Genomic DNA, 20,524 nt, shown 5'->3' with positions numbered 1-20,524 from the left:
AATTGGCTGGTACTTACCTTAGTAGGTTTTCTCATCACCACTCACAATCCTTTGCTATAGTTCTGACACTCAGAATCACTTCTGTAATCAGGTGTTCCAATACTTTTAGATTAATCCGTAATTCTGAGAGACACGAATGTACACAATCCTTCATCAGTCAATCACTCACTCCTGAATTCTACACTCCTCTGTAATCACTCAATCCGAGATCAGTCAAGAAACTTGATTGATTTTTCTGTTGGTCCAAACTTAATATCACCAGTCAATCAAAAATCAATCCTGGTGATATTAAGGTGGAAGCAATGAAGTCTTATTTACCTATATGAGTTGCCAAAAGGTGTTTCACCTTATTATTAAATTACTCTGGATTTAGAGAAAGACGTTGGAAGTTTTTCCCACTTGGTTTGGCAACTCATATAGGTAAATATGACTTCTCCATTGCTTCCACCTTAGTGTCACCACCTCTGGGTCTGACTCCCACTGACGAGACCTCAATAAAGGTTGAAACTGGTCTGGGTAGTGACTCTTCCCTTAATGCATAGCATTATACATGTGTGCAAGAGATGTGCTTTGCATTATGGGCGATACTAAGACAAGTAGTGATGAGAGCTTGGTCCACCTTTACCATGAGTTGCCTCAGTCCTGAAGATACTTCAGGCGCAAACTTTGTTTGCTTACACTTGGATAAAGGATTAAACTAAATTTATTATAGTCTAACCATAGTGGAGAAAAAAACTTCCAATGTACTTATACCAAGTTTGGTTTAGTTTCATTAAATACATTTTTCTACAGGACCCTGAACACCTGTTTAATTATGGACATCATTGATATTATATAATCAATGCATCATTTTCTATTTTTGTTTACTGTTGTACTCTGAAGTTTTCTCTTATTAAATTTTTTCATTCTTATTCTGACATTAAGTTCTCCAGCTATAATTATATTTCTGTTTTATTTAATTTGTCTTATATTTCTTGACTGTTTGCAAAATTCATAGTTTTCTTCTTGTTTTCCTTCTTCAAGGGCATATGCTCCAACAACTGTTAAATTGCTTTATTTAGTTTTAATTGCACTTCTAATATTCTTTCATTCCAGTATGTATAATGAGTGTTTTTGCTTTTTTTTGTTTCTATAAGAACTGCAGTTTCTATATTTTCTTCATTTAAAATTGTATATAATTATTTATGTGATATTCTTCTGTTTTTCATGTAACATGTTTCATGCCATTTTTCTTTTTCCAAAGTTTGCTAACTTTTTTCCAGTTTGTGGTGTTCTCCATCCAGTTTAGATTTCTTTGAGACTTGAAAGTGAATTGTTTTTCCTTATGTCAAGTTACTAGCATAATGATAGATATCCTAGTGGTGCGGCTGCCACCTTAAGGTACAAGTACTAGGCTTACCTTTTTTTTAGTAGATAGTTTGAGAGGAAAGAGTCACTCCTTTACCCTCAAATTGCTCTAAAAGCACGGGGGGGGGGGGGCATAAGAGAGAGAGAGAGTAGAGGAAAGAAGAGTAGAAGACCAGTCTATAGATATAATATACCAAGTGTATATTGTATAATTATAATAATGTGAAGAATGTTTTAATGGCTTCTTAATTGATCATAATTTGTCCTTTCCCCCATACAAAGGTGGCATTTATTCCTCTTGGTAGTCCATATTTTCTTCCACAAAATAGACAGAGAACACATACACACACAGTGAAAATCATCTGTCACCTAAAAATTTACAACACCCCCACCTCTGTTGTATTTATATTCAGAACCTGTATGTGGGGAAGTTATCCACTCAGCTTGCTAGAGTAACAAATTAGTGAACACAAACCATTATAAATTAAAATTTATTACACTCTTCTTGATATATAAGATACTTGTTTGTAATTTAACAATACCCAGTATGCCTGTCATTTCAAAATGTCAGTACCTAGATCTTTGAAAACATTTACTGAAAATCACATTTGTTTCAGTAATGAAATACTGTGAGCTGGCATAATCACAAGATCTGTTGACAATCCTTTCCACATACTTATTGAATGCTTCCTGACCTTGCTCAGCTTCCAATGATGACTTAGAGTTCTTCTCCACTTTCCCCACATGAGCTCTAAAATTTCACTTGTACTGTAAGTTCCCTTATGTTTCTCTCATATTCTCTTTTCTGTCTATTTCTCATATTTTGAACACCACATTACCTCAGTCTGGCTGTGCAGTTTCATAGATCAGATATCTGGCCTATGGAACTGCTTTGGATCTTTTCAACTGTTTCAACTCGGGTGACCATAGCTGAAAATGGTAGTCAAGATGTGGTCTTATATAGAATAGTATGTAATAGGAATGTAAAAGAATTATGCCTATTAAGAGCTTATATGGTGTAAATTATCCTTAGGTTGAAAGACAACTTGACAATTTAGCTGTTAGGACCCAAAAGGAACTTATTTTGCTTCATAGAGAAAATGGCATGAAACCTCGTGATACAGTTCAGTGGCTCAATATCAGATCTTGGTGTTCATCTCATCATCATATCCTATGTCATAAACGAATGTTTACCAGAAAATCCCCATCAAAAATAGTAAGTATATGTTACTTTTATCAAATTCATATTTTTTTTTCTTATCAATAAACACAGAATATTTTAACCATATTTCATGCTTAGGATGTATTATTAAATTACGCATATCAGCCACTGAATTAGAAACCTTTATGCAGATGTACATAAAGGTCACTTATGCAGCATATATATATATATATATATATATATATATATATATATACACACACACAAAATACTTGGTCATCACATGTGTCACATAGAAACTATTTAAGAATGCTGCTGGTCAGTAATCATCAATGATTTAAGTTGATCGCAATGGAAAAAAACAAAGGATCTTTTGGAGTTTAATAAAAGACTTATTGTGGGTGCCTTTCTGGCTGGAGCCATGATTTTGAAAACAGCAAAACTGACTGGCTTCTCCAAAGGTGAGATATTCTGGGTTTTTAATCAGTGGAAAAATAACCTATATTGCTTGTCTAAGAAGCGTAACTGTGGTCCTAAGACAGTCTGTCAGAAACGAGATCAACATCATCTGAAAAGGCCTGTACAAATAAACAGAACTTCCAGCACAGTTCACTGAAGCATTTAATGAAGAATGTTCCCGACCCATATTACACAACTATGTGCAGAGAATTGAAGAGGATTGGTAATGGCAGTCACATGCCTATATGGATACCACTGATTTCTGTGATATTAATTGAAAGGTTCTAATTCAGTGAATGAACTTAAAAGTAAATAAATCATCCAACTCCTTACACTCCAAAGGAATGAAGTAGGGGGAGTGCTTTAACCTTTACATTTTGGTAATAATTAGCTTTATCATCTGAGTAGTTCAGATCTGCAAGAATTATAGACTTACAGGCAATGCAAGTATTATAAATGCTGTGATCTCATTCTCTTAATCCTAAACTTGTACTGTTGTGTGAAATAGTATGAATTCTCTGAATATTTCTGAGATGTGTGGTTTTCAAAAAAGAAAATCCTTACTTGCCTGTGCCAAAGACTGACTGACTAACTTCACAACTAGCTGAAAAAGCCTAGAAATAAAAGATTGTCTCTGACCAAAATTTAACCTCACATAAAGGTTTTTCCTTCTGCCTTTATTATGAAAGTTGCTACACAGACAACACATGTATTGCATATGCAATATCTTAGTTTTGGTATACCTTTCTGATTAAAATTTATTACACATTAATGTTTGTGTAATGTGACATACAGAAACGTAAGACATAATTAATGAATAAATAAAATTGGATTTAACTTGTATATGTGTTTTTGTTAGTATAAAATTTTTACCCTAATGAAAATCTGCTGAAAGTATGACTTTCAAATTTGATGTTTTAAGGATTCTTGTGACATAAAGACTGAATAATATAAGCACGTAACCATCTTCAGTGGCACTACAAGAACAGTTTTAAAAAATACAAGGTGGAATACTAACAATAAATCATTTAAAAATAGAACAAGCTGCGTGATGTTATATCACTAAGTATTAAACGGAATATTTTTAAGCAGAGACATGATTGAAATAAAGATATTAATTAATAATAAATATTAAATAAAATTAATATGAATTAATGAGTTATCCTGAGACTTTCCCAGATTTTTGATATACATATACAGTCATTCCGATTCAGGTTAGGACGATGGAGTAAGGCCTCTATGCTTTCTTTGAATAAATGTTCAAATTTATAATGGGATCTATGTAAGAGGTGAGTTTTTGACCAAAGGATGTTGTGGTTTGTTTCAATCCGGTGCTGAGCCAATCCAGATTTTTCAGGTTTGTTGTGATGAATGGAGGATTGATGTTCTTGGATTCTTTTTTCAAGAGAACGTCCAGTTTGTCCAAAATAGGAGAGATCACAGTTGCAGGGAATTTGATAAACTCCAGGAAGAGACATAGTTGAGAGTTTGTTTTTAGGAGAAGGAAAATGGGAAGATAATTTGTTAATAGGTGAATACGTAGCTGTTAAATCATATTTCTTCAGAATTCTTGCAATAGGTTCTGAAATACCAGAGAAATATGGAATTGGAACTCGACGTATTGAATGTTTGTTGTTTTGTGGCGGATTATAAGAATCGAGAAGATGTTGAGTACTCTTTTCGGAAAAGCCATTGAGTTTCATGTGTTGTTGGATAGTAGAAAGTTCTTTCTGTAGAAATTAGAAGTAGAATAATTAGTTTTGTCTCTTCTAATTAGACATTTTATGATTCCTGTTTTTTGACAAGGATGATGGGCTGATTCTTTAAGAATATAACGACCTGTGAACATTGGTTTCCTGTAAACTGTAGTTGTAAGAGTATTTGAAGGTGAACGGATGAGGAGAATGTCTAAAAAAGATAACTGGTTGTTTTCTTCCATTTCCATAGTAAACTTTTATACGATGATGTAAGAAATTGATACTATTTAAAAAAGAAGATAAAGAGTCTTTGTTGTGTGGCCATACAGTAAAGATATCGTCTATATATCTTACCCAAAAGGATAGTTGAGGGGAAAATAGATGAGAAGAGGACTTTTTCTAGTTGTTCTAAATAAAAGTTGGCTAAAGCAGGAGAGAGAGAACTTCCCGTGGCCATTCCTTCTACTTGGCTGTAAAATTTGTTTTGACATAAGAAATATCCAGACTGTATTACGAAATTGAATAGTTTTATAATATCTTCTGGAAAGATGTCAGCAAGTAATTTTAAAGTCTCCTTGAGAGGTACATTTATATATAAAGATTCTATATCAAACTCACCATAAGACCTGTAGGTTGTAATGAGACAATTTTCAAATTTTCTAAGAAATCTGAGGAGTTTTTTAAAAAGGAACTAGAGTTGCCTATGTGAGATTTCAATAATTTAGCTAGATATTTGGCTATACAGTAAGTAGGAGAATCAATACAATCTACTATTGGACGAAGAGGAAAGTCAATCATGTATTTTAGGAAGACCATGAAATCTAGGAGGTCTTGCAAAATGAGTTTTAAGTCTTTCAATTGTGTCTCTATCTAAACTGATGACTTCATCTAAGAGAGAATTTAATTTCTTTAGTTGTCTGTTGGTTGGATTATAATGTTCATGATATGTGGAGCGATCTTGAAGTAAAAGAGAAAGTTTTCTTCTCTTTTACTTACGTTTATTGAATGGAATCTCAGTCATCTAACTAGTGATAAAGCTAATGCTCTTCGCCTAAAAGTCGCTTCTTCTCTACTTAAGGCCAAACTTCCTCCTTCCAACATATCTCTTTCTGAAATGAAATCTTTAGAGTCCTTGAGAAAAAACAATCTCCTCATTATCACCAAAGCTGACAGGGGGAAAGCAACAGTAGTTATGGACTCAGCAAATTACAGAAGAAAACTTAAAAACTTACAAAAAACTGAGAATTACAGGCAAAAAATGCAATACATAATTGACATAAAAACATTGTATTTTTCAAGTCATTCTAACGTGCTTGCAGGTTCTCATGAGCACCAGTATTGAACAACTGCAGTATGGCTATCAGGGATGTTATAACTCAAATTGCTGTTCAGATGTTCAAGATTAAGGAGGATTTCTCTGGACACCATGAAAATGTTATGCAAGTAACAAATTGCTGTTCAAATGTTCAGGATTAAGGAGGATTTCTCTGGACATCCCTGATAGCCATACTGCAGTTGTTCAATACTGGCGCTCACAAGAACTTACAAAAAACTAACAAAATATTGTAAGTTGCAAGCACGCATGCAACAAGCAATAGCACGTTAGATAGAATGACTTGAAAAATACAACGTTTTTGTGTCAATTATGTATTGCATTTTGCATTTTTTGCCTGTAATTCTCAGTTTTTTGTTACTTCAATTTTTTATTACTGTGTTCTACCTTTAGTGGATACCTGAAGAAGGCTGTAAAAGGCTGAAACTAGTTGTATCATTAAAATTTAATATTTTATCTCGGTTTAAAGTCATTTAAAATTTATTCTTTAATATATATATATATATATATATATATATATACACATACATATACACACACAGTAGTGAGCTGTGGAAATTTTAACAAAGGGCTCGCATCATCGAGCAAAAAAAAAAAAAGAAAGAAAAAAAGCTTAACTTAGTCCTTATAATACTTATATTGCGACTTTGTAGAGCTTCTGACAGATATGATAATTCCTGTAGGATATCAATCATTAATGCTAGATCTTTTAAAAATTCCAAATTGAGAAGTCGGTTTAAAAATCCCTTATTTATCGTTAGATGCAAAATGCTTGCATAAAGCTGGGTAATTTCTCCACAAAGCAAGAGCTGTTCGTAAACTGCAAGCTGCCCATCGTGGTCCAAACACACGGCCAATCTTTAGAATTTCGATACCAAGGTCTTTTGCAATTGTATTTAATTCTTGTTGATTTTTTGGTGATTGATGATAAAAAGCATATAATTTATCCATAAATATTTCAAAATGATTTATTTCTTTAATGTTTTTTTTTTATCGAATCGTCTAATGCTAATTGTAAACAATGAGCGCAATGCCAAATCATAATGTTGGGAAATTTTTGTAGAAGTTTGATTGCAACACCTGATTTGTTTCCTAACATTACACTAGCTCCATCAGAACAAAATGCAATGAAATGATTTTTATATACTCGTAGTTATCAGAAAATCCATATGAATTTGAAGTAGCAATTATAGTAGCATGTATACATTCCACAGTGGTATTTTCTAGTTCTACAAGATTATTAAACAAGAAGAACAAGGAGCTCGCAAATTTGAGAAAAATTTAACAAAGGGCTCGAGCGAGTCCCTTATAGCTCACCACTGTGTGTATATATATATGTGTGTGTATATATATATACAGGGTGTTCGGGATAAATTTGACATATTTATAATTAATTATATTTTTCCGTAAGTTACATGTATTAACACACACTTCTCTTCATTTAAAAGTTTGGACCCTTCTTCATTCATATACAAGATGTCAGAAAGGATGGATAGCTGGAACCCACCTGAATCATGGAAGAGAATAACTTGTATCATGATGATTCGTGCCCGCCATCAAAATAAGGATATTACGACTGCTGCCCAATGCTCCCTGAATACAGTAAAAACAATCAGGCATGAACTAGAGACTTGCAATGGTGACTACGAGGATGTAGCAAGAAGAAAGATCGCTAGCAGACGATCTGATTGCGTTCGTACAGCAGAATTCCTCGCAAATCTGCAGGAACAGGTGTTGAAGAACCCTGGCATTGGAATTCGGGCTTTGTTCGTGGAGTTGCTAACTGTAGTCAAGCCCTGGATAACAAGGGTAGCCAATGGTAGGCCGTATGTATGGCAGCAGGATTCGGCCCCTTGCCACACCTCTGGGAAAAGTCAAAAATGGTTGTCTGAAAATTTCTACGACTTCACCAGTCCAAATGTTTGGCCTCCAAACTCCCCAGACCTTAACCCCATGGATTATTTTGTATGGGGCGCAGTTGAAAAAGACACCAATCGCACTTCCAGTAATACAAAAGCCCAGTTAATGGATAAAATTAAAACAGTTTTTGCGGCCCTTCCCAGGGAGACTGTAGCATCAGCTTGTTCGAGGTTCCGAAGCAGAATTGAAGCTGTGATCGATGCTAATGGTGGTTATTTTGAGTAAATCTTGTTGATAGTATTGTAATTAACTCTGCCTGTAATGTTTTTTTGTCAATTCATTAAATTTAATAGATACAAAGAAGATTTTCTTTTTCCTTACGAAACTGTCAAATTTATCCCGAACACCCTGTATGTATATATATATATATATACATACTCAACTTCAAACCATAATAGCTTTGCTTATTCTATTGATTATTTCCATATTTTTATGTGTCATCTTCACTAAAATATTGTGCCTAAATAGCAGAAATCTTTTATTTATTCTCTATACTCTGTATTGAGGACATTTGATGTTTTTATTCCTCAAGGATGAACAGGATACAATCAAAATAGAATCTTTTGATTTTCATACTAAATTTGTTACAGCAGTTATTCAGTTTAGTAAAAAATATTAGACTACTAGTTTTATTTAAAAATACAACATCTGCATAACATGAAGAGCTGAGATTAACGTCTTTAATTTGATAAGTTTATTCCCACTTTCCTGCCTAATGTGATTCATATATATATATATATGAATAATGTCATTCTCTTGATTATTTCCATATTTTGTGTGTCATCTACACTAAAATATTGTGCCTAAATAGCAGAAATCTTTTACTTATTCCCATGTTTAAACACCAATTTTAAATATTAAATCAATTTCCTGTATCGGCTTTTCTAGCTACTAACTTTACTGTTGTATTCGGAGGTTTGACTGTTCTAACTGTGTTATTCCGCACTTATATCCAACCTATATATTAAAGTCAGTCATGATGTATAAATAACAATATAATTATATTTTTTATTTTAGTTGTTTAGAAATGTTTCAGATTCGTATCTGTGATGATGCATTGACTTCGAAAATCAACGTGCATTCAAAGAATGAAGCTGTAGTATATAAAAAAAGTTAAAATATTTACTGTAAACATGAAAATATATATAATAGATACAACTTCTGTATACTAAGTAATTCTCTTTATCTCTCTAAAGAGATCTGACTTCATATTCTCTGTAGAATTGTCTTATCTTGTCAGGTGTCATCTCCTTCCAGGAGGTTGACTACACTGAGCTTCCACCATGTATGGTTTTATGCTTCTCTCTTACATTCTTCATAAGACAAAAAGATCTGATCCTTAATATTTCCCATCCAATCTGTTCTTTTTCCTTCTAAAAAGTGTTTTTTGTAGGGATTCATGCCTTGGAGTGTTGGAGTATTTGGGTGAGTAAACTACTCTAAACTAGTGCTCCAGCATTTTATTGCTACTGCAAGTGTTTCTCATTCAAATTAAATATCAAACGAAAATCTTAACAGCAGGAACTAAGGATCAATTGCTTCTGCACAACCTGTAAATACTTATAGTGCATTAAATCAGTTATCTTTGAATCTAAAAATCAGCCACGTGCAAGCATGCGCTATGCCTACTTTGGAAAGCAAAGATGGTGGCAAACAAAGCCAACTCCAAACAAACACCTTGTATTTTGCCAGCGAATCGCTGTTGGTTGCCGACATCAATAAAAAAAAAAAAAAAAGGGTATAATGTGAGAGTTCTGTTGCCACTGGTTACATGCTTCCTGTGCAAAAGTAGATGAATCAGTGTATAAGATATTTATTGACCTTTGCCAACCCTTTTTTCTGTTCACTGTGCCTCCAACCTGTAAAACAGCTCTTGAACTTAGGCAATCGAATCGAAAACCTCGAACAGCACGTTGGTACTATGAATGAAATTTTTTCCTCCAAAATATGAGCACTAAAATAGTCAAAGTGTGTGTGTGTGTGGTCTGACCAGTGCTTTATTCACTGGTGCAACCATGCTTGTTAGATTAGGTTAGTTTACTTCTTCTTATAGCAGCACTAGTATGTGCAGATTTGCAAAGCTTGCAATATGCCCTTTAAACTTCATCTACTGTCAACTATCACTGCCAAATCTCGAATCTCATCCACTTCCTGTAGTACGGCACCATCAATAGAGTACACAGCCTATATTTCTGCACTTCACAGGGCAAAACCTTACGCTTGTTAGCATTAAAACTATAACCTAACTCCTTTGTCCAAGTCAAAAATCTATTCAAATCTTCCTGAACGAAATTAACATCAGCAGTGCTACTCATAATTCTCTCCAACTTTGCATCATCAGCAAACAGCCGAAGATTCCTAATCAGTCCACATGATATATCATTTACAAACAATTTAAACAACTGAGGCCCAAGAACAGAACCCTGGGACATGCCACTGGTTGTGGTGAGGTATGTAATATTGGCTTTTTTTTCTTATGTAATGTCATTGGTTTTCCCTCAACTTCTTAACTTCCAGAGATGGCCTCTGGTTTTTCTCATCTTGCCTTCTGCTCTTTTCATAATCCCATCTGGATCAATCCACCTTTTTTTGAGTCATTGCTCTGTTGTACACAACTTGCCAGTATCATTCAGAGAACCAATCTCTGATCCATCTAACCCAGTATTTCTCAACCTTCTTTCATGTGTGTGTCCCATTTTTTAACATTTTTGGCATCCCCCCCCCCACACACACACACGCCTTCCCATCTTGCAATTCTTGTGTTGAGACACTGACAATACCCATAAAAGTTAGCAAAACAACAGAAAAAAAAAAAAAACAGGAATTAATTAACATTTTTAAATATTCATACAGATTTAAATATGTCACCAAATATGTACCACCTTACCCCAGTCCTGAAGATACTTTCAGGCACAAACTTTGTTTGCTCACACTTGGATAAAGGATTAAACTAAATTTATTATACTCTAACCAAGTGAAAAATAAACTTTCAACATCTTTCTCTAAATCCAGAGTAATTTATTAAAAAAGGGTGGCACACCATTTGGCAACTCCTATAGGTAGAGATGACCTGCTAATGGTTCTGCCTGGTATCTCCACTTGGGCCTGGCTCCCACTGAAGAGACCTCAATAAAGGTCGAAACTAGTCTGGGTTGTGGCCCTTCCCTTAATGCATAATATTAGACATATCTGCAAGGAGATGTGTTTTGCATTATGGGAGATACTGAGATAGGAGTGTTGGTAGCTTGCTCCACCTTTGCAAGGAGTGTCCTGGTGTTGTACCACCTTACCCCAGTCCTGAAGATACTTTCAGGTGCAAACTTTGTTTGCTCACACTTGGATAAAGGATTAAACTAAATTTATTATACTCTAACCAAGTGAAAAATAAACTTTCAACATGTCACAAAATCTTTCAAAAATTGTATAGATCTGGCATCACTGCACAGACTGTTGAATCATATAGACCTTTTGGAAACATTCGCGATGTCATCACGGAAGTCTCGAATGTTCTGGAAATGTTTCTGCGAGTATAAATAAGGCTTGAAATGGCAAGATGGCAGTAACACTGCAACAGTGACCAACAGTGAGAAGTTGATGGTCAGCATTATTTTACTCCTATTTGCAATGACTATGATGCACTGTATAAAAACAATCTTTTCTACTCTAAAAAAATTGATAAATTTTTAATTGGACGTAAGCGTGCATCTGACATCTGTGGAGTGTCGACGGCAACAAATTCAGGTGCACAGAATATCACTCCGAAAGTAAAATCAATAAAGTATGCAGCAGAATATTTAGATTTCGGTTTTACAAAGAGTGAAGTAAATGATGAAGAAAGGCCACTATGTGTTATTTGTTTGAAAATTTTAGTGGCTGATAACATGACACTGAATAAACTTAAAAGACATTTGGAAACACTTCATAAGGAGTATGTTAACAAACCTCGAGTGGTCTTTGCTGCCAAACTGAAATGTTTTGAAAAGCAAAAATTTAGCATTAAAAAAGCTTTGTCTGTAAATGAAAAAGCTTTACTAGCTTCTTACAAAGTTGCATATAAAATAGCTGTGTGCAAAAAGCTCCACACTGTCGGAGAAGACCTAATTCTTCCAGCTGCAATTGATATTGTGGAAACTATGCTTGGAGAAAGTTTTTACCAACTACAGTGCGTACCTCTATCAAATGATACTGTTGCTTGGCGTATTGGTGATATATGTGAAGATAGGCAGCAAAAACTTTTGTTGAATCTTTGTGACCAGTTATTCTCAATTTAGCTTGACAAAGCAACAGATAGCAACAAGGAGTTAATTGCTTATGTTCAATTTTGCAATGGTTATCAGCAGTTCAAGAGTTATTGTTTAGTAAACCAATAGAAAGAAGAGCTACAGTACCTGAATTGTTCAAAATATTGGATGATTTTATGTGCAAGGCAAACATACAGTGGAAAAATTGTGTCGGAATTTGTACTAATGGTGCTCAAGTTATGTCTAGAAGGTTTAAAACTTTACAAGCCCTTGTGAGGGAAAAATTCCCTCAATGTATGGACACATTGTGTGATTCATAGAGAAGCTCTTGCTGCAAAGGAAATGAGCCCTGGTCCATTGTGTTAAAAATGGTTATCACCATGGTGAATTATATAATTCTTGTTGAGAGGCTTATACCCTGGTTAAACATGCTAACTAATATTTAAGGAATCGACAGCGTATACTAGAAATATAGATTAAATAAACTTTAATATATACTTTCCGATATTTCGGCGAACGTCACGTTGCCATCTTCTTGGGAACTTACTACAATGACACGTGCACACAAGTACTAATAACAGCAAATGAGACTGAAGCTAGGAAGCTAGCGTTTCCTAAAGTCCTGATGGTGCCCCCTGGCCAAACAGTCCTACTTTGGCCAAATAGGCAGGACAGCAAATATCAGAATCTCAGAACACAAGGATTACATCCGATTTTACCAGTACAGCCACTCTGGGCTTGCAGACCACGCTTTGGATACTCGCCACAGAATAAGATGGAAGAAAGCCACAATAATACACCGCAGCAAGTTCAAGTATGAAAGACTATTCATGGAATCAGCCTCGGCCCTTAGGAACATGCCAAACCTCAACAAATTTGGATGCATGAAACTGCCCCAAATTTGGGAAACTTTTATCAGAAGAACTTCAGCCCAAAGGCCAAGAACTACCAATATAGCCCGCCAGGGGGCACCATCAGGACTTTAGGAAACGCTAGCTTCCTAGCTTCAGTCTCATTTGCTGTTATTAGTACTTGTGTGCACGTGTCTTTGTAGTAAGTTCCCAAGAAGATGGCAACGTGACGTTCGCCGAAATATCGGAAAGTATATATTAAAGTATTTAATCTATATTTCTAGTATACGCTGTCAATTCCTGAATTATATAAAAATGAGACCCTTAAAATCAAAACTGTTTTCTGAACTTTTCAAAGACATGGATGGAGCGGAAAATTATTATTTTACTGCAAGACAAGATAGTTATCACAGGGAAAATGTTTACGACATGTTTACAAATTAAGAAACGAAATAGCAATCTTCTTGGAAGCAAAAAATCGCAAAGAAGCAGAGAAGTTTAGAGATCACTTATTTGTGATGAAATTGAGCTACTTAATGGACATATTCATGAAACTAAATATATTAAACCTGCAACTCCAAAAGAAAAATACACATCTTAGAGATGAGTGACAAAGTTAAAGCTTTTCATAAAAAACTAGTTATGGAACAAAAAGGTAAAGCAACAAAACATTAGAAATGTTTGCAAATGTGGATAAATTTATCAGAACCTGCAAGGCAGAAGAGCAACGCATCAAAGTTTTATTTGCAATTATTGAAAATCATTTAACAATGTTGATGAAGAATTTTAGAAACTATTTATAACCGACGACCACATAATGGTAATGTACGAGTGGGTTAGAAACCCATTTCAAACTACCCTGGAAGGGTTTCTCAATTGAAGAAGAGGAACAATTTATAGACTTCACGTCAAACGGCAAAATCGAAAGACAATTTGCATCTAAAGTACTGTTTGAATTTTGGACTCTCATCAATGATGAATTTTCTGCACTAAAGTCAACAGCTTTTCATGCACTTTTGTCATTTCCAACATCTTATCTTGAAATCAGGATTTCTATAGTGGCTGTCTTAAAAACAAAATATAGATATCAGAGAAATATAGAAAGAGAACTAAGAGTGTCAAATTTCAATGTATCACCATCATGTGAAAAGCTTTGCTCTATAATACCAGGCCCAAGGAAGCCATTCATTTTTAGATTAATTGTTATTGTTTAGTTTTAATTAGTTGCTTGGTATATTTTGCAATATTGATATGTTCTCGTAAGCATAACTAGTTTATTCAACACAATAGATTTTATGCATTTTATTATTTTATTTTCAGAGTGTACTTTTTGTTTTTATATTGTTTTTGTGTCAATAAATAGTTTCATTAAATGCTTTTTTCAGTAAAGTAATTTTTCAGTGTTTTCCTTTGATTTCCACTTTCTTCACTTTCTTCTTGCCCTCCCTTTAGGTATTTCATGCCCTATAGGTTGAGAATCATTGATTTAACCAATATGTATGCGCCAAAGAATGTGAAGGATCTGTGGTTGGTCTGGCTAAATGAGAAGAACGAAAATGTCGACGTATGTGAGAAGTGTTGGGATAGGCTGGAGCATTTAGGAATGGAAGCTGACATCGGGACCATAGCGGAAGAACTTTGGCGGGAGTTCATGAAAATGAAAAATGACCTTCGTCTTCTGCATGAGGAATTGGAAGTGCTCAGTAAGGAGATACTGGAAGTTAAAACTGAGTTTAATGTGTTAAACAGAGAAATTAGGACTATAGAAATTACTTTAGCTGAAGTCACTAGAACAGGATTATGTATGGGTGAGTCTTTGGTGAATGATGAAGTAATAAATAGTGCGGGAGTGATTGGGAGTCAACAACATAAAACCACAAGAGGTCTAGAAGAAAAACGAGATATCGTGAGAGTGGGAGGGGGGGGTAAGTAAAAGCGCATTGAGTAATGAAACTGGGAGAGTCATGCTGAATAGCATAGAAAATGAGTCCATGAGTGATGCTTGTGTGGACTTGAATGAAGTTAAGAGTGGTAAGATATACGTGGTGATTCTATGATTAAGGGTATGGAGAGTGGTATGCCTGAGGAGAGCTTGGCTGTTGGGACAATAGAAAGAGTGGCTTTAGCAATAAAGAGAGGCCATGATGCAGACAAGATGATAGTTATGGTGGGTAAAAATGACCTGAGTGGTGGTATAAATCGGGTAGCAAAAGATTTAAGAACATTGTTAGATATTGTGAAGAGGAAAAGTGTCAATCTCGTTTTGACAATTATGAGTTAAGTAGATGAGAGCGATGATAATGAATGATATGATTGCAAGAATGTGCAAAAAAAGAGGTATGGAATTTGTTGATGTCCGGAGTGTGTATGAAGGTAAAAGACCGTTGTATGCTAGAGATGGGCTGCATCTGAACATGGAACGACATAAGCGATTGAAGAAGTTACTGTTTTCTAAACAAGTTGAAGTAAATGGACAGGGAAACTAATATTGAAAGGTTGAGTATAAGAGAGAGAAACTTTAACAGTGATTATATATTTATTGATCCTTATTCGCAGAATAAATTGCTGAAGAGAGGGGATAAAAATCGTCATGGGACTACTGAAATTAGTGACTGATATATCAGTTCTAAAGCCGGTACAAGATCTAGAGGGAATCTGCAATTTTTGTATACCAATGCAAGAAGCATTCAAAATAAGAGAGAAGAATGTTCGGCATTGGTACTCCCTGGCCTATAGCAGCATCCAACTGTATATTTGGTTGCTTTGGTCACTATTTCACACCAGACTGCCTCAAATGAACTCTCATTCACATGTCTATCATCTTGATATACTACTTTCTTTGGCTGTACACATCAGCTATCATCAACAGTACTCCTCCCCCTGTTCTATCTTCTCTATCCTCCCTGAAAATCATCATGGGACTACTGAAATTAGTGACTGATATATCAGTTCTAAAGCCGGTACAAGTTCTAGAGCGAATCTGCAATTTTTGTATACCAATGCAAGAAGCATTCAAAATAAGAGAGAAGAATGTTTGGCATTAGTCAGTGCAAGCTCACCAAAAGTTGTAGGCATTAGTGAAACTTGGCTGTCAGCAGAAGATTTGGTCACTGGAATCGAATGTGATGGATACAGTATTTACAGGGAGGATAGAGAAGATAGAACAGGGGGAGGAGTACTATTGATGATAGCTGATGTGTACAGCCAAAGAAAGTAGTATATCAAGATGATAGACATGTGAATGAGAGTTCATTTGAGGCAGTCTGGTGTGAAATAGTGACCAAAGCAACCAAATATACAGTTGGATGCTGCTATAGGCCAGGGAGTACAGGGAGAGATATTGAATTCATGCATCAGCAAATTAGTGCAATGAGTGCAGGTTTAGTGATTATTATGGGGGATTTTAATTATGGTGATATCAATTGGAAGGAGGAAATATCACGTAGCAAAAAGGAAATGGAGTTCATACATCTTCTACGAGATAATTACTTGAAACAGCACATAACTGAAGGGACGTGGTGTGAGAGTGTTGGACCTGGTTATTGGTTCAGAGGTTATATTATTATTATTATTGTTCTGGGAAACTCCAAGTAGTCGACAGACTCATCGAGGGAGGCCCTAACATCATGTCTGGAACAACTATTCAACATTTACACAGTATCTATCATATCTTGCCTTGAACTCATTCACGGTCATAGCACCCACAACAGACTCTGGAAGCTTATTCCACTCATTCACCACTCTCCAAGTAAAAAACCTAGCTCTAACACCCTTGTCAACCATGCTCTTGCCCAGCTTCCATGCATGGCCCCTAGTCCTCCCACCACCAGTCATATTTTCAAAAATATCTTCTGGATCAATCTTATAAACACCCTTCAGTAATTTGAATGTCTCAATAATATCTCCCCTCATTCGCCTATCGTCCAATTTCTGCAACCCACAAATCCTCAACCTATTCTCATAAGGTTCATTCCACAGACCTGCTATCATCTTGATCACTCGTCTCTGGACCCTCTCCACTTCCTCCCTATCACGAAGAAACCCTGGTGCCCATAACTGGGCACAGAAGTCCAGATGGGGTCTTATCAAGGCTCGATACAGAGGAACAACAACTTGCTTCTCTCTGCATGTTAAAGTATTTTTCATAAGCCAAGTGATTTGGTGAGCTGTTTTAGTTACTTTTGCAATGTGTCCCCTAAACTTCAACTCCCTATCCACCAGTACTCCCAAATCCCTGGCCTCATCAATCTCCTGGAGTATGGTTCCACCTATGCGATATACTGCTGCTATTCTTTTCACCCCAAAGTGCATAACCTTACACTTTGCCACATTAAACTGACATACATTTTTCCTAGCCCAGTCCTCCAAACTATCCAAATCATTCTGTAAAATTTTGACATCCTGTGCACTCACAATTGCTCTACCCAACTTTGCATCATCAGCAAACAAGTGAAGACTTCCTCTCAAATCTTTTCCAATATCATTCATGAACAAATTGAAAAGCAGTGGCCTAAGAACACAGCCCTGCGGCACTTCACTAGTCACAAGACGTCTTTTTGACTCCACTCCTGAATAAACCACTCTCTGGTATCTCTCCTTCAACCACCCACCTATCCATCTTACCAACCCTATATCTATCCCCATCTGCTCCAATTTACTGATTAGGGTTCCATGTGGTATCCTGTCAAAAGCCTTGGCAAGGTCCAGTAGTATCACTGTAAACCCATTACCCCTATCCAGTTCAGCCGTCACTGTGTTATAAAACGTGAGCAAGTTACTGAGGCATGATCTACCCTTCACAAAACCATGTTGTCCGCCATACAATATCCCATTTTCATCTATCCATTCCTGTATTATTTTCATGACTAATTTCTCTAAGACCTTGACAATGATTCCTGATATGCTAATCGGTCGGTAATTTACAACAGCAGTCTTGGAACCACCTTTATGCAGTGGAACTATTTTCCCTTCCTTCCACCTGCTCGGGACTAACCCAGACCTGAGACTCAAATTAAACAAAATGGTCAAGGGTACTGACAATTCTTTAGCTGCTTCTCGTACAACACGAGCTGGTATACCATCCAATCCCACAGATGTATTGACATTGAGGTTATGCAATAGACTACTCACCTCCACTTCATTCACCACAATTCCCATATAATCTACTGGTTTATTCGTTTCTGCAATGTCACCACCTAGATGATATGTTCTTGCAAAGTGCTCACTCAGTAACTCAGCTATCTCAACTGATTCAGTTACCTCTCTACCATCGGCATTCTTTAAAATCATTGTGCCATGTACATTTTTCCTTTTACTTGCTACATATCTAAAAAACTGTTTAGGATTCTCTTTAGCCTGCATGGCCAATGTTCTTTTGTAATCCTTTTTTGCTTTTCTTACCACACTCATCACCTTTCTGGCCTGCGCTTTATACCGTTCATGTGCCTGCCGGTCACCTTTCTCCTTAAATTCCCTCCATAGTTGTTTCTTTTTTTGCAGCTCAAGCTTAATGGTGTTATTCATCCATTTAACCCCTACTTGATTTATTATTCAGACTCTAGGTATACAGTCAGCCATTGCTTCATGCAAGCACTTCTTAACTACCTCCCATGCACTATCAACTTCTAGTCCTTGCAGTTGTACATACTATGGCACTGAGCCAATCAAACTCCTAAGCTTGTCATACTTTCCAGCCCGATAATTCCACATGTACCCTGTCTTAATTGAAAATTCTACACCTTTAGCCACCTCCCAAGTCAAGACCCTATGATCACTCTCACCGATTGGTGGCAATGTGGTCATATTTGTTACAGCCAAATCCTCAGATGTAATTACTAGGTCAAGCACTCTCTGTCCCCTAGTATTTTCCATTACATGCTGTCGCAGATAGTTATCCCTTAATTACCGCATAAAATTCAATTTCTTCCTCCCGTGTGTCCTCTCCTCACTCCAATCAATGCGAACATAGTTGAAATCTCCCATAATAATCACCCTTCTTCCACTCATTTCTTCCATTTGCTTGTGCATATTGTCACCACTATCTTTTCCATCACCTGGTCTATAGCAGCACCCAATTGTATATTTAGTTCTGCTAGCCACAATCTCACACCAAATGGCCTCAAATGTGCTCTTTTCTCTATCCTGCAATTCAACTTCTTTTCTCTTGGCTGGAGCTCATCAGCTATCATCAACAATACTCCTCTCCCCATTTTATTCTCTCTGTCATTCCTGAACACACTATACCCATCACATTAAATCCCACTAGCTATATCATCTACAGTCAGCCATGTTTCACTAATACCAATAACCTGTGGTCTGGAAGTGCCAACCATGGCCAAAAACTCTTCCTTCTTGTTCCTAATACTCCTAGTATTAGTGTACATGAATTTAAGACCCCCATTAGCCCCAACTCTACCTTGATGCCTTATATTAACTATCCCACTCTGGTTTGTTGTCCTTATTTGCTCTAGCATATTATATTCATTCTTACCTTCAACTGCCTCCCTGAGGACTGTATATCTACCCCCCCCCCCTTAACAAATCTAGTTTCCCTGAATTTGCACATCCACTACATTCAGCAACATTTTCTCAAGTCTTCTTACACCATAACCATATATGCATAAGTAATGTCCTCGTTACCTCCAATTGGTGAAAGCGATCATGTGGTATTTACTTGGGAGGTTGCAAAAGCTGTGGATTTTTCTGTTAAGAAGGGGTATATACAGAACTACAGGTTAGTCAATTATAACAAGCTTCAGAGTGAGCTTGCAGCCATCCCATGGCAGAACATATTGCATGGGAAAGATGTTAGCAGTGCATGGGATAAAATCAGCAGGTATCTGAGGAAAGCAATATCAAATTGTGTCCCCATGGTCAGGAAGACAAACAAGGTAGGTGTTAGATGGATGAACAGTAATATCAAGCTTGATCCACAAAAAAAGAAAATGTTATGGAGAATGTGCAGAAATGGACTCTAGGTATACAGTCAGCCATTGCCTCCTGGAAACACTTCTTAACCACCTCCCATGCACTATGAACATCCAGCCTTGCAGTTTTACATGCCATGGCACTGAACCTATCCAACTCCTAAGCTTGTCATACTTACCAGCCCGATAATTCCACATGTACCCTGTCTTAATTGTAAATTCCACACCTTGAGCCACCTCTCAACTCAAGACTTTATGATCACTCTCACCAATTGGTGGCAACATGCTCATATTCATTGCCAAATTCTCAGATGCAATTACTAGGTCAAGCACTCTCTGACTCCTAGTATTTTCCATTACATGCTGATGCAGATAGTTTACCCTTAATAACCCCATAAAATCCAATTCCTTCCTTCCATGTGTCCTCCTTCCATGTCTTTCTTCCAGTCAATGTTACCATAGTTGAAATCTCCCATAATAATTACCCTCCTTCCACTCATTTCTTCTATTTGCTTATGCATACTATCTCCACCATCTATTCCATCACCTGGTCTATAGCAGCACCCAACTGTATATTTTGTTCTGCTA

General features: G+C 36.2%; 1 protein-coding gene across 2 annotated transcripts in view; it reads left to right on the top strand.

Annotated features, from left to right (window-relative positions):
- Window positions 1-20,524, top strand: part of sws (patatin like phospholipase domain containing sws) — a 945,916-nt gene that overhangs the window by 500,452 nt on the left and 424,940 nt on the right. For both annotated transcript variants that reach the window (XM_090396526.1, XM_090396525.1), the window contains exon 23: window positions 2,381-2,563. In XM_090396526.1, the coding sequence (XP_090252652.1) occupies window positions 2,381-2,563 (183 nt within the window). The remainder of the gene's footprint in view (window positions 1-2,380; window positions 2,564-20,524) is intronic.

The sequence above is a fragment of the Typopeltis vanoorti genome, chromosome 8 (assembly GCF_054136105.1).
Source record: "Typopeltis vanoorti isolate ZY-2024b chromosome 8, IOZ_Tvanoo_1.0, whole genome shotgun sequence".
Classification (NCBI taxonomy): Eukaryota; Metazoa; Arthropoda; class Arachnida; order Uropygi; family Thelyphonidae; genus Typopeltis; species Typopeltis vanoorti.
Note: the sequence above shows the minus strand (reverse complement) of the source record. Positions and strands in the feature narration are given on the sequence as shown.